The sequence below is a fragment of the Ptychodera flava genome, chromosome 8 (assembly GCF_041260155.1).
Source record: "Ptychodera flava strain L36383 chromosome 8, AS_Pfla_20210202, whole genome shotgun sequence".
Classification (NCBI taxonomy): domain Eukaryota; kingdom Metazoa; phylum Hemichordata; class Enteropneusta; family Ptychoderidae; genus Ptychodera; species Ptychodera flava.
In genome coordinates, this window is record NC_091935.1 from 33,086,387 (window position 1) to 33,098,773 (window position 12,387).

Here is a 12,387-nt window from a genome sequence, read left to right on the forward strand (position 1 = left end):
TATACTCATGAAGAAAAAGAAGTTAAGGTGGTATGTGCCTCGAAAGTGAAAACTAAAACTTTTGCTCAAACTTTCCTTCAGGAATCTTTCAACCATTCCCTTTCAAAATCAAGAATAAAATCGGGGGTCATCATGCAAATTTTGTTACTAGAGAACCAAATTTACCGATATTTGAAATTCAAAACAGCCGCCGTCCCTGTGTTAACTCTGTGGAGAAAAATAAAATTTTTAATTCTCGAAAAGCTAACATAGTTGAACTTTTTCTTACAGTCCCAAGAGCTTCAAAATGAGCCACTATATGTCGTAGATCAGAAAAGAATTGAAAAACTTTAAGAGTCTGCATAGCTGTCCCCAACGCACATTCTACCTTAACTTAAAGTATATCAAAAGATGAAAAACAAGGATTTCTATTGTCGATCATTCCTGCAAGTATTACTGTGTTGTCATTTGTATTATCAAGACATCATCAACAGCATAACCAGCTTTTAAGAGACAATTTGCTTGTTCAATGAACAAATATGTGAACAGAAAAACGTGTCAGTGATAATTGTCAGTAAATATACAAAAGAGTTGCAGGGTCTTTTCAGAGGAAAGGTCATAAAATAGTTGCAATAATTGATTGAAATCTTTCTTACAAAATCTCACCGATGGCATGGTAGTTATTTTAGACACACATGTAGGTGGCACAGAAGACCTAAACAGCATAATACCAGTTGGCAGGAACAAACAGCTCATTTGAAAATATCTTTTTCAAAGAAATATTAGTTATCTGTCAATTTACTCACTTAATATACCAGTACCACTATATATAATTAAAACTTGTACCAATACACAGCTCTTTCAGCTTAACTGTAAACTGTCCAATTGCATGTTCATCACACCCATTTTCTTCTTAAGTACACACAGAATGGGTCAATTAGCCAGAAATTGAAGTTGCCGACTCATTTTAATCAAGTGGTCAATGTTGTCTATGTCAGTAGGCTATTGCCTTTCTGTTTACAAGAGGTTACTGGCATCATGTGTTCTGGCAATTAGCGATCAGTCTCTGCCCACACCAGCTCTCCTTGGTATGTTTTTCTTACAAATTAGGAATGTCTTTCCTAAGACAAGGAAGATGTTTGTGTTTTTCTAATCAAATTTGAAAACAATTTAAAAAATTTTAAGCTATGGTCATAAGCAGGATCATGTATACCAAAATTTCAAATTGAGAAAAAAACATTTTGATCAAAAATGACTAAAGTTGCCTTAAAAACAAAAAGTTGCAAACATGTACTTCATCACACCTTGAACAAATCTAAAAAAGTTATCCTTGGCATCGTAGACAAAAAAATGTTTGGGCATACTCCATGACACATCTACTTACCATATATAAAGTTTGTAGGTACTTTAATTCAATCTCAAGAACATCTTCACACACATATACATAGACTGACATCCGACGGTACACAAATATCCATACTAATAAGCTTCTACAGAAGTAGTCTCTAGTAGCTCATAAAATTTCCTAACAATCATTTGCACACAGCAGACATTTATAGTAAGTAGACTGGAGGATCAGGGGCCCTCCCTGTGCTTCCATGACTCTTACGGGGTTATAGGAGGCTTAGGAAAGTGCCACTAGTGACGTATCTTCCCGTCTATATGCTAATGTGATTTTCCAAATTGCTAAAGTGCATAAACTGATAACATATATGGAATGTTCATTTATGGAATGTATTGAATGAAGAATGTATTCAGTGAATGCCTGTTCAAGATGTTTTGTTGTATTGAATGCAAGGAAACAAAGTAAGACAATGTTGGCCAAAAACAACTCACTGAACAAAAATTTTATCATGTACCTCGAGCCATGTTCCTATGTAACGCTATGGGCAAAAATACCCAAACATTTGTGTAATAATTTGCCATATCACGCCCAGACACATTTAGTCAAAAATATGGGCAAGTGTGTGCACTTTGGAACTAACTTTATTCTAGTTACTACTTGCATTGCTATCAGCAAATTTCCCTTCACTAACAAAGGAAGCCCAAGATTCAAACAAATTCTTCTGTCGCTCTGACAGTATGGGCGACAGTGAAGTTAGCTAAATCGGGTGATATTGATAATGTCTGCATCTGATCTGAAAGTTAACTAAATATAAATCAGATTGAGTGCGATCATGCCATAGAATGATAAGCCAAGCCCACAGTTACTTGTCGGCTACAAGTCCGCTCTGCACCTACGCAGCCCATAGAGGGACGGTGTGTAGATACACGTCTGTTGGTTTGACGTGTATCTACACACCTCTATATGGGCTGCATAGTCGCAGAGAGGACTTGTAACCAACAAGTGACCATGGTTCTACAGGTAAACAAATGATGTCGTTAGGTTTATCAAAGTGTGTTGGAATGTGGCCTTGCTTTAATTTGTAGACAAAATTTACAAAAGTGGCAATAAATGTTTAATATGGCATATATTTCTATCTCCAAATTTTTGCGCAATATTTTTAACTACATATTTGTCATTCCATAACGTACATGGTGTATCTTGTATCATGTATACCAAAATTTCAAATTGAGAAAAAACATTTTTGATCAAAAATGACAAAAGTTGCCTTAAAAATACAAATTTGCATACACATACTTCCTCACACTTTGAACAAATCTAAGGAAAGTTATCACTGGCAACCTTTATACCTGCATAGTCATCATTCCATAAGGTATATGATAAATCCTTAATGGCCCTGAAACAGGTTTGTGAACCTCAATCGTATGGCATAAAGGCTCTTTGCATACTCAGGCCCTTCTGCTGTACAACGTCAGTTTGCAAAATCCAAATATCAGGGCTATAAAGATTATCATTACTTTGAAAATTTAATGTTTAGTAAGAGGAATTCACTTACAAACTAACTTTGAAAGTCATCAGACAAGTGACTTAATGCAAGATTTGAAAAGAATGAATGGATGCCTACATGAATACATAAATTGTGTATGTATGTCTCTACATATCATTTATATACCAGTATGCATGCATACAATGGTACATTCAAACAAACATGTATGCATGAGTGAATGCATGTGCATATTTGAAAAGTCACTGTTGTGAAAATAACTGACTTCAGGATCTGAATGGTTGGGAAATGTTTATATATACAGCTGATGCCAATCAATCAATTGTTCCTCACCCTATTTTGGCAAATATTATACAACAAAAATACATTTTTTAACATTTGCTTTCAGGGTAATACAATAAAATAGATAATGCCAGTCAAGTGTTTTTCCTGTATTCCTGGTTTAAATCTGGCTAATCACTGCTGTAGATATGCTGGCATTCTGATTAATTGACTGTGTTCACATAATGTTGATTTGTGCCACCGTTTACATACAAAGGGGCACTGTTGGAATCATGCGATGAAGATTGTGAAGTGTCTACAGCATTGCTGGTTATATATCCAGGATTGTCCAAAAGCACTGGGGTTGCAGGATTGTCAGAGTCTCCATTGGAAGTCGGAATATCGTCTTCTGTTACATGCTGTACCGGTGACACATCAATCTTCCCTTTTCCATCTCTTGGAACAAGCTCTGCATCGTTAGCATTTGTTTCATCGTGGTCTGTTATGTCATCTTCTGACAAGACTCCATGAACATTCATAACTATGATGTCAGTCAGAGGAACAATCTCATTAAGTCCCTTTATGGATTCATTCTTTCTTGCACGAGATGACACTCCATCAGTTGATATCTTGTTGTCTAGACCACCCTTGCTGGTGTGTCCTCCTGAGGGAGTTTCATTGTCATGGCTGAGTATGTTGACAGGAGCAAGTTTCCCCTCTGGACTGAGTTGTTTGTAGTTGATATTTGGAGCCGTTGGAGCAATGCTTCCCCAATCATCAGGGAATAGGTGAATACCTAGTTCATCAAGGTTTACTGGTGTCAGTTTGCCATCTGGACTAAGTTGAGAATACATAACATCAGAACCTTCAAAGGGCAGAAGTCCTGACAGTGTCAATGGAGTCATCAACACATCTGGACTTGAATCATTGTAACTGATACCAGAGTCAAAGCTCATCAGACGACTAGCATTTTGGTCATTTGGTAAGCTGTTGTTGCCTTGACCAAACTCCTCAGCCATCTGTAAGTAATCCGACATGCTTTCCTTTCCGTTGCTGATTGAACGTCCCTCTGCAAGAGGGAGGCTGCCAGTTGTTCCACTGTAACCTGGTGACCCAGCTATAATGCCTGAATCGGGGCTTCGAAGCGCCAACAAGCCTTCCCCGGGATCCTGATGATTCATGTAACGCCTGGGTATTTGAATTCTGAGAGGATGCTTCTTTGAGTTATGATAGTTCTGAAATTGTAACGGGAACACTTCATCTTCATCTTCATCAATTGGTGCATCTGGGTTACTTTGTTTGATGAGATGGGTAGCTGATGTTGCGGATGTGTCACTGTGACCACCACTGCTCTGTCGCTGGTATCTGGCAATTGGTCCAACACCATTTTGATGAACCTTTTGATTCTGAAGGACATCATAGACCTCTCTGGCCTCAAAAAAGTCAACCTTCTCTGTGGGTGATTCAGGCGGGGTATCCTTTAAAAGATAAAGGAATAAGATTTTAAACATTACATGTTTCGATGCTTTTTGAAAAGAATTATTTCAAAACAAAACTGTAGTAGAGGAAAAATAGTGTCAAGGTCGCTGCACTCACATTTGATCAGATCTGGAAGGTCAAAATAAAGGAAATGCAAACTACCGGTATGTGCTAGTGTTTGGCTGTTTCTTAGAACCATGGTTTCTATAAACCATGATGAACAATCTGATAGTAGTATATATACCAAACCGCCTTCTACTTATTTAACAAGGATAGCAGTGTCATTGCCAAAGGGGTGACGTCCAACAAAAACCTCATTTGGTTTTCAGAGCCCTGAAATATTATGTACATATATGTTAAAATGTCGTGCTGCATAATCAGTCAGAGAAGATGAACATTATCAAGAGTGGTGCTTTCTCCATTTTTCTCAGATACAGTGAAATGTATTCTACGCTTATACAACCACAAGTGGCAATGACAACACATGTACGCTACCAGTTCAAATTGCAAACATTGACAGGCTTGATATTGGAAAAAGTTACGATTTCACTACACCAGCAAAGGCTGAAACTCTTGTTTTTACACTAAGTGGGTGCTGTCCATAGCAAACTATGCTAGCTCAGGGCTGTTGAAAAGAAAGCTTTATTTACTATTAAATAAATAATATGACTCCTACCGAAGTTGGTAGTTTAGCATCAGGAATTGGAAGAGCGTACTCTGACTTCTTGTACTTTTTGCGGCAATATATTACGAGAACAAGCATGATGATCACTAGTATTGTACCAACTATGATCATAGCCACTATCAAGGCAATGTCTGAAATGGAAAAAAAAAGGAAAAAAACATGAAAGTATGTTCAGGTAAACTATGACAATGATCATATTTTAAAAGACTCTAAATACTACTATGAATAGATGCTGCTGTCTACGATCCCCATATTTGTATTTGTAAAAGGTTACAGCCTGGTGTAACTGTTTTTGGCAAGTTGTCAAACTGTCTGACGCAAATGTCAAAGAGGTCAATTAGCAAGGTCATTGTCAATAACATTAAAACATTAACCAAAACTAGTATATATTTTCAGTCAAATTATCAAGCTGGTCTAAAAAATTACATGAACTACAGAAACCTGATGTCTGAGCTTGTGCTTCCAATCACAGTGAAGTTTGGTAAAATTGGAAACGAGGCCGCAAATCATAGAATTCAAGTGACTAAACATTTCTGAGAAAAAATCTCAAAAACTTGGTCAGGTATGACACTGAAGAATATATTGTATAGCTGATGGCAGTTTACAGCCAGTTCTCCTGAATTTAAGAGACTAAACTTTTCCAGGAAATCAATCAGCAATGTGAGTGGGAGTGTTTCCAAGGTCATGTCAAAATATTGTGTGAGACTATTACAAGTGGAACACACACTTCCCCCTGACCCTTCATTTTGGGATAAGTTGAATTCATTTGCTCAACATTGGTGGTAGACAGAAATCTTGGAAGGCTTTTATTTGTGACTAATAAACTCATAAAAGTTTTCAAGAGGAAAATAGACTTATACTGCTTTGTGAGGTTGAAAGCAGAGACACATATCAATTTAGCTTATTAAACCAAAGCAGAGATAAGGGAGCTGGAATTCCAGTTGAAATTTTTCTTTGTTAGTTCATCATTGATTTTCAACCGTGTGTTCTAAAACTGAACTCATGAACTCTGATTTCAATCACTTGGAATCATTTCATTCCAATCCTCTGATTTCACTAATCTGGAATCAATTCATTTCAATCCTCTGATTTCAATCACCTGAAATCAATTCATTTCGATCATAGCACATAGCCAGGGTTTATTTCATGTCTTTTTTCAGGAGGTTTATATGACAGTGCACCACTTTACGGTTAGATACAGACACACAGTAAATGGAACGTAAATAAAACAAAGGAAGATTTATTCACAACAGCGTTTTTTGTTCTAGTCATAAATCTACAAATGTATATAAAAAAGTAACTCAAAGATGATATTGTAAAACACTCAATTTAATTAACCATAGAGTTAACCTTCAGCAAATTAATGCATTAAGGTAGTATGTGCCTCGAAAGGGAAACAAACTTTTGCTCAAAATTTCCTTAAGGAATCTTTCAACCATTCTCTTTCAAAATCAAGAATAAAAATTGGGGGGTCACTGAGGAAAGTTTGATATTAGAGAAACAAGTAACCCAAGATTTACCGATATTTAAAATTCAAAATGGCTGCCATCCCTGTGTTAACTCTATGGAGAAAAATAAAATTTTTGAATTTTGAAAAACGAAGCCAGTGTAAAGTTTTCTTACACGAAGAGCTTTAAAATGAACACCAACAAGTGGTATATAAGAAAAGAATTGTAAAAGTTTGAGAGTCCGACTATCTGTCCCCGAGGCGTGCTCTCCCTTAAGATATGTGCCGCAAACGCAGATACTCAGACTCTCATTAGAATATTTTTCTGGTCTACCATTTGTTGGGGCTAATTTGGAAGTTCATGGAGTAAGAAAAGTTTTCACAGGCTTAATTTCATGGAATTCAAAATTTATCTTTTCCCCCTCAGAATTAACACAGGGATGGTTGCCATTTTGAATTCCAAATATAAGCCAATTTAAAGAAACTTGTTACCATATCGTGAAAATTCAAACTTTGAACCCAAATTTTTGTTCTTGATTTGAAAGTGAATGGTTTGAAGTATCATATAAAGAAAAGTTTAAGCAATAATTAAGTCATTCATTCCATTTTGAGGCTACCTTAAAAAGGTTGCCATCTGTTCAGGTTACTCCATTTAATTCTCTTCACTTTGAGTGTCACTCTGAAATGACCCAATCATATCTCCTGGCTTTTGTTTGTGCCAGACTGAGAAAACTTTACATTTTGTACAACAGGAATGTAGACAAAAATACATGCAAGAAAATATAACAGATTCATTTGCATAATTGTAGACTCCATAAAAATCTGATGTATCAATATTTATACAAAATATAACATATTCTGTGCAAAATTGATATAAATAATAATGAGGAATAATAAAACCATATATTATTATACATTGATATATGTAAACTTTACAGCTTAATGACAATGCCATCACGGTATGGTTAACCCCTTGATATTTCCCACCCACCAATTGGGCTAGGGTAAGGATAAACCTCCATTGGCTTCGGTGTCCAGGGGGTGACTGTCCTAGAACTATGATGGTAGAAAAGGCTATGCTAACTTTCAATATGAGAGCCTTCAATTACTATGACGGTAGCAAAGACATGAAAAGTTTCTATGTGAGTGCTAAAACAGTTGCCTTCCCATGCAGATTGATCACTCATTATTACATAAATCCATTCTGTATGACAGAAGACTTTATGAATCCCCTCTACCATGTATTTGTCCATATTTACCAGACTGCACAAGATCATGAAAATGTCACAATGTCTATTACAAATGAAGAACATAGAGCAATTTTGCTATACTGTGCAGCATTATCTATGGATCTACTTGTAAACTATAATAGCACATAGACACGCACTGTCTTCAGGGAGGATTTTTGAACAGATTGAAAAACATGTCTCAAAAGGAATGTATTTTCTGTCATAATATTACGAGATTGGGGAGGGAGATGAAAGCTAGAGATGGAAAAATTGACAAACTAAGGAAAGGAATGTTTGAAGAAGATAATATTCACCAAAATTGATAATTCATTAAATAAATATCCACACTGCTGAAACATTGTAATGACTAATGAGTAAGAAAGCTTGTATGAAAATATTACAGGAAGATTTCTGAGAAAGTGAAAGATGTTTCTTCAATTTGAAATAAATGATGAAGTTCATGAGCTCAGAAATATGAACTTTTAATGAGTAATGAGTTCAGAGACTGTTACTGAAAAAATCAGGGTTGACACAAAGAATAATTGAGAATGGCTCAAGTCAAACGGGCACACTTGAGAGTTTGTCACGACCAACTTACCTGGCATAGAGTGACACAGAGTTACTGGCTGTGATGGCTCACTCATGTCACTGATCAACATTTTGCCATCATGGGAATTAACAGCTTTGGTAGCAAAGACAAACTGTTCATCATCTTCAAAATCAGCACAATCCACTGAAATTCGGAAACTGTTCCCAGTTGTCTGTTGGTCAGTAGTTCTTTGGTTCTTATTTTCTCTATAGTCGCCATGGTCATTGCTGCCTTTATAAAAGACGACATATTTCAAATGTTCAACTGGCCCGTTGGGTATCAAAGGCTCATTTGGAGTAACGACAACTTCGTGAGATGACTGCAATTTCACACTTGGAGGATTTGGTTTTCCAGGAACTGCAAAAGACAAATTACCAACAACTTTGTCAAGAACATGGATTGACATCTATTACATGGCCTAGAATGTTTACCAGATTTCAAGAACTGGTGTTATTGCCTCGAACTAGGACATTTATAAATTTTTGCTGAAAATTCACTGGAAAGACAATTATTTTGCAATTCAAATACTGGTTGCCTCAATAGTTGAATTTCAGAATGGCCACTGTATCCTGCTTTAATTCTCTGTGGAAAAAGAACAATCTTGCATTTCCACAAAAGTAAGATGGTGGAAAAATTCTTTACTCCAAAGGTTTATGGGTCGACGCAAGCAATAAGAAAAATAATGCAAAAATTTGAGTATCCCAAAAACTAGTGCCCTGGCAATGAAGCACTACAACATCATTCAGGGAACTTTTACAAATACCGAAGGATTTATCAAACCATATACTGTCTATGATCAAACTTACAGTTTCTGTCTTAATTATTGGGTATCTGACAGATATATGGCATTTGCTTAGATCATGAAGAGTTTCTTTCAAGCAAGGTAAACCAATAAATGTCACACACCAGAATGCTACATGTACTTGTTTGACCTGATTCTCAGTAATTTACCCATATTAGGTGAATGCAGAATTACACCGATTCTGCCGTGTCTAAATTATAAAATGTATGTTCCAACTTCTGGACAAAAAGTTATCACATTTGCCATATGTGAGGTAAAAGGTGGATTGCTATTTTATCAGTCATTAGGTGAAGAAAAGCGCAAAAAACCAATTTTATGTCATCTTTTCATTCAAATTGCAACATCACATGTTCCAATGTGCCAAAAGACTATGTCATTCCCATTGAGAATTACAGACATTAGTCTTATTTAAAGTAGAAAATATTTATTTACGAAGAATATCACAGGAACTCACCACCAATCAGAGTCTTTGCATATATCTCAGAGGAAAAATCACCACACGGAGCAGTCACTGCACTGGTGCATGCTTGAACTTTGATGGTGTAGTTTGTATAACCGAGCAACTCCTTAAGAACTATCCTGGTCTGGTCGCTTGAAGAAGACCCATCATGGTTGTCACTCTTGTAGATCACTCTGTACTCTTTGATGATACCACTGGGTCGCCATGGCTCTTGCCATTCCAGACTAACCTCAGTTGAACTCTGAGAAGTTACAAACACTTCCAAAGGTGCACTTGGAGCTGAAAAGAAATTTTATCTCCATAGAGTATATTCTGTATATACACAGGTTATTGCATCATCATACCTAACATGAGCAACTGCAAACTAAATTGCAAAAATTGGACAGTTTGGCCTAATTTAATACTTTTTAATCAAATAGCTTAAATATTACCATATCATTAGAGGATCTCCCGCAGTATTTTAACCAATAATGTGAACACTACCACATGTATAACATGAGAGTGTCCTGTTAAACAGTCAAAAAGTTTGATACAGCTCAAATTATCATTTATCCCAGATTGTCAAACTCTTGCCACTGTTTATATACCAGGTACAGTACTCATCAGTTGAAATACTCACTTCCTTGTGCAGTTTTGTTCCACGTCATTGTACTGTTTGGACCAGGTACTCCTACACCAGTGTACGCTGCCAACCAAACTACGTATGGAGTAAATGGTTTCAGATTTTCCAGCTGTGTTGTAACCTCAGCTGATACATTCTGGGTCTCCGTGCTATTGTCTGTGGAGATGTAATAAAATGTAATGACCATTTGGTTCAAAATTATCAAAAAAAAATTCAGAAAAATTCATAAAAATTGGTAAAATGTAGTACTAAAATTTTGGAGGGAAAAATATACAGCACTCAAACGGTTAATTAACCCTGAAAAAAACCCTGAAAATCAGTCCCTGTGTCCCTGCATTCACATAACGGGAGATAATAATTACCTTTACAGTCCACTGATGTGGACATGTTCTCAGCTTCACAGAAGTGCAGAATGTAGCCTCTTATGATACCATTTCTGTCATCCAAGCACGGTGGCTGCCAGGTTACTTGAAGACTTGATGGCTCCTTATCCACTGGCATGACTTGAATGTGTTTTGGTGGGCCAGATGGAACTAAAAGAAATACAATTGGAGAAGTGATTGTAAATTTTAAATTTTCTGTGATTTCCAGCAATTCGCCATCAAGGAATCGTTGAAGAAAAGATAAATTGATAGAGAATTATGCCAAGAATTAAGCAAACTTATTGCAATATGGTACATGAAACTTTCATAATACACAAAAAATAAAATGTCGATATTTTCATTGCATTTCACACTGTATACATTTTAGTGTAATTTTCCCACATTTAGCTCTACTATCATCGTAAAACTAGAACATTTGCTGTGAGTATGAGTTTGACTGAGAATTGAAACAAGAATATTGGAGAAATATCTTCACTCAATTTTTTTTATTCAAAAATCTCCTACAACTCAATCTATGGGTTTAAACAGCCAAAAATTGCTATCAAACATTTAACAACTAAATTCTTGTTCAAAGTAAATGCCTTTAAAAAGCACGACCATGTAGCCTGTACAAGAGAATTTGCTTTATTCTGGCCTCAGTCAAGTCACAGTCTTGTGTAAGTCAGTATTCAGCGGTTTCACATAGCATGTGACCAAATTCACCGAATGCCACAATAGCTGCACTGCATATTAAATAAAATCACCCTTTTCAACTCACAGGTAACCATATCCATCTCTGCCAACAAATGATCCCTGTATGTCATACTCATAAATTCCTTGGATGTAATTCATGAGAAGTAAAAAAATAATTGAAAAGTAGTTATTCACCAGCAAAACAACACTTTTTAATAAACAAACCTCCTTCCTTGGTATATTGAAAGACTGCCTGTGAGAAACCTCCACCACCAACTGCCGTATACGCCTGAACATAGAACTCATACGAAACATACTCTTCTAGACCTTCAACTTCATACAGTAGCTCTTGGGTTGAACCATCTAAACTCCTACACAGAGAATAGAGATTGGCCAAAAGAGTTAACATCATTATGTACTAAGCATTTGTACAGCATTCCTCAACATGAAAAAACAGCATTTAAATCCTAATCTGGATATGTTGACGTTCTGCTGCTGTAGACTTATTTCAATAAATCACTTGCTAAGTACCGGTAATTCCAGTAAATAATCAAGATTTCAGTATATAATGAGAGTATATGTACATTTGTACATACAGAACTGAGATTTCAGTATATAACAAGAATATATGTACTTGAATGAATTTGTGTCCATATACAGAACTTGTACAAGGTATGCAGAACACGAATCCATGATCATGTAAAAATTTTATATCCTGCATGCATCAGTCTACATATGACTTCAATACAATGTATTTGTGAAGACTGTTTCTGTGTTTGAAACCACTTAAGGTAGAACGCACCTCGGGGACAGACATTGGGACTCTCAAACTTTTACAGTTCTCTTCTGATATACCACATGTGGGGGTTCATTTTAAAGCTCTTGGTGAAAGAAAACTTTTTACCGGCTTAGTTTTTCGAAATTCAAAAA

The 12,387-nt window shown here is 36.1% G+C and overlaps 1 protein-coding gene and 1 long non-coding RNA gene across 6 annotated transcripts in view; one reads left to right on the plus strand and one right to left on the minus strand.

The window, feature by feature from the left end:
• LOC139139129 (uncharacterized) overlaps nucleotides 1-12,387 on the plus strand; it is a 68,710-nt gene that overhangs the window by 10,279 nt on the left and 46,044 nt on the right. The window lies entirely within an intron of this gene.
• LOC139139126 (receptor-type tyrosine-protein phosphatase F-like) overlaps nucleotides 766-12,387 on the minus strand; it is a 63,310-nt gene continuing 51,688 nt past the window's right edge. For all 5 annotated transcript variants that reach the window (XM_070707922.1, XM_070707924.1, XM_070707923.1 and 2 more), the window contains 7 exons: nucleotides 11,683-11,828; nucleotides 10,765-10,935; nucleotides 10,400-10,558; nucleotides 9,775-10,059; nucleotides 8,528-8,875; nucleotides 5,245-5,384; nucleotides 766-4,567 (listed from right to left, as the gene is read on the minus strand). In XM_070707922.1, coding sequence (XP_070564023.1) covers nucleotides 3,314-4,567; nucleotides 5,245-5,384; nucleotides 8,528-8,875; nucleotides 9,775-10,059; nucleotides 10,400-10,558; nucleotides 10,765-10,935; nucleotides 11,683-11,828 — 2,503 coding nt within the window. In that variant the 3' untranslated portion in view covers nucleotides 766-3,313. The remainder of the gene's footprint in view (nucleotides 4,568-5,244; nucleotides 5,385-8,527; nucleotides 8,876-9,774; nucleotides 10,060-10,399; nucleotides 10,559-10,764; nucleotides 10,936-11,682; nucleotides 11,829-12,387) is intronic.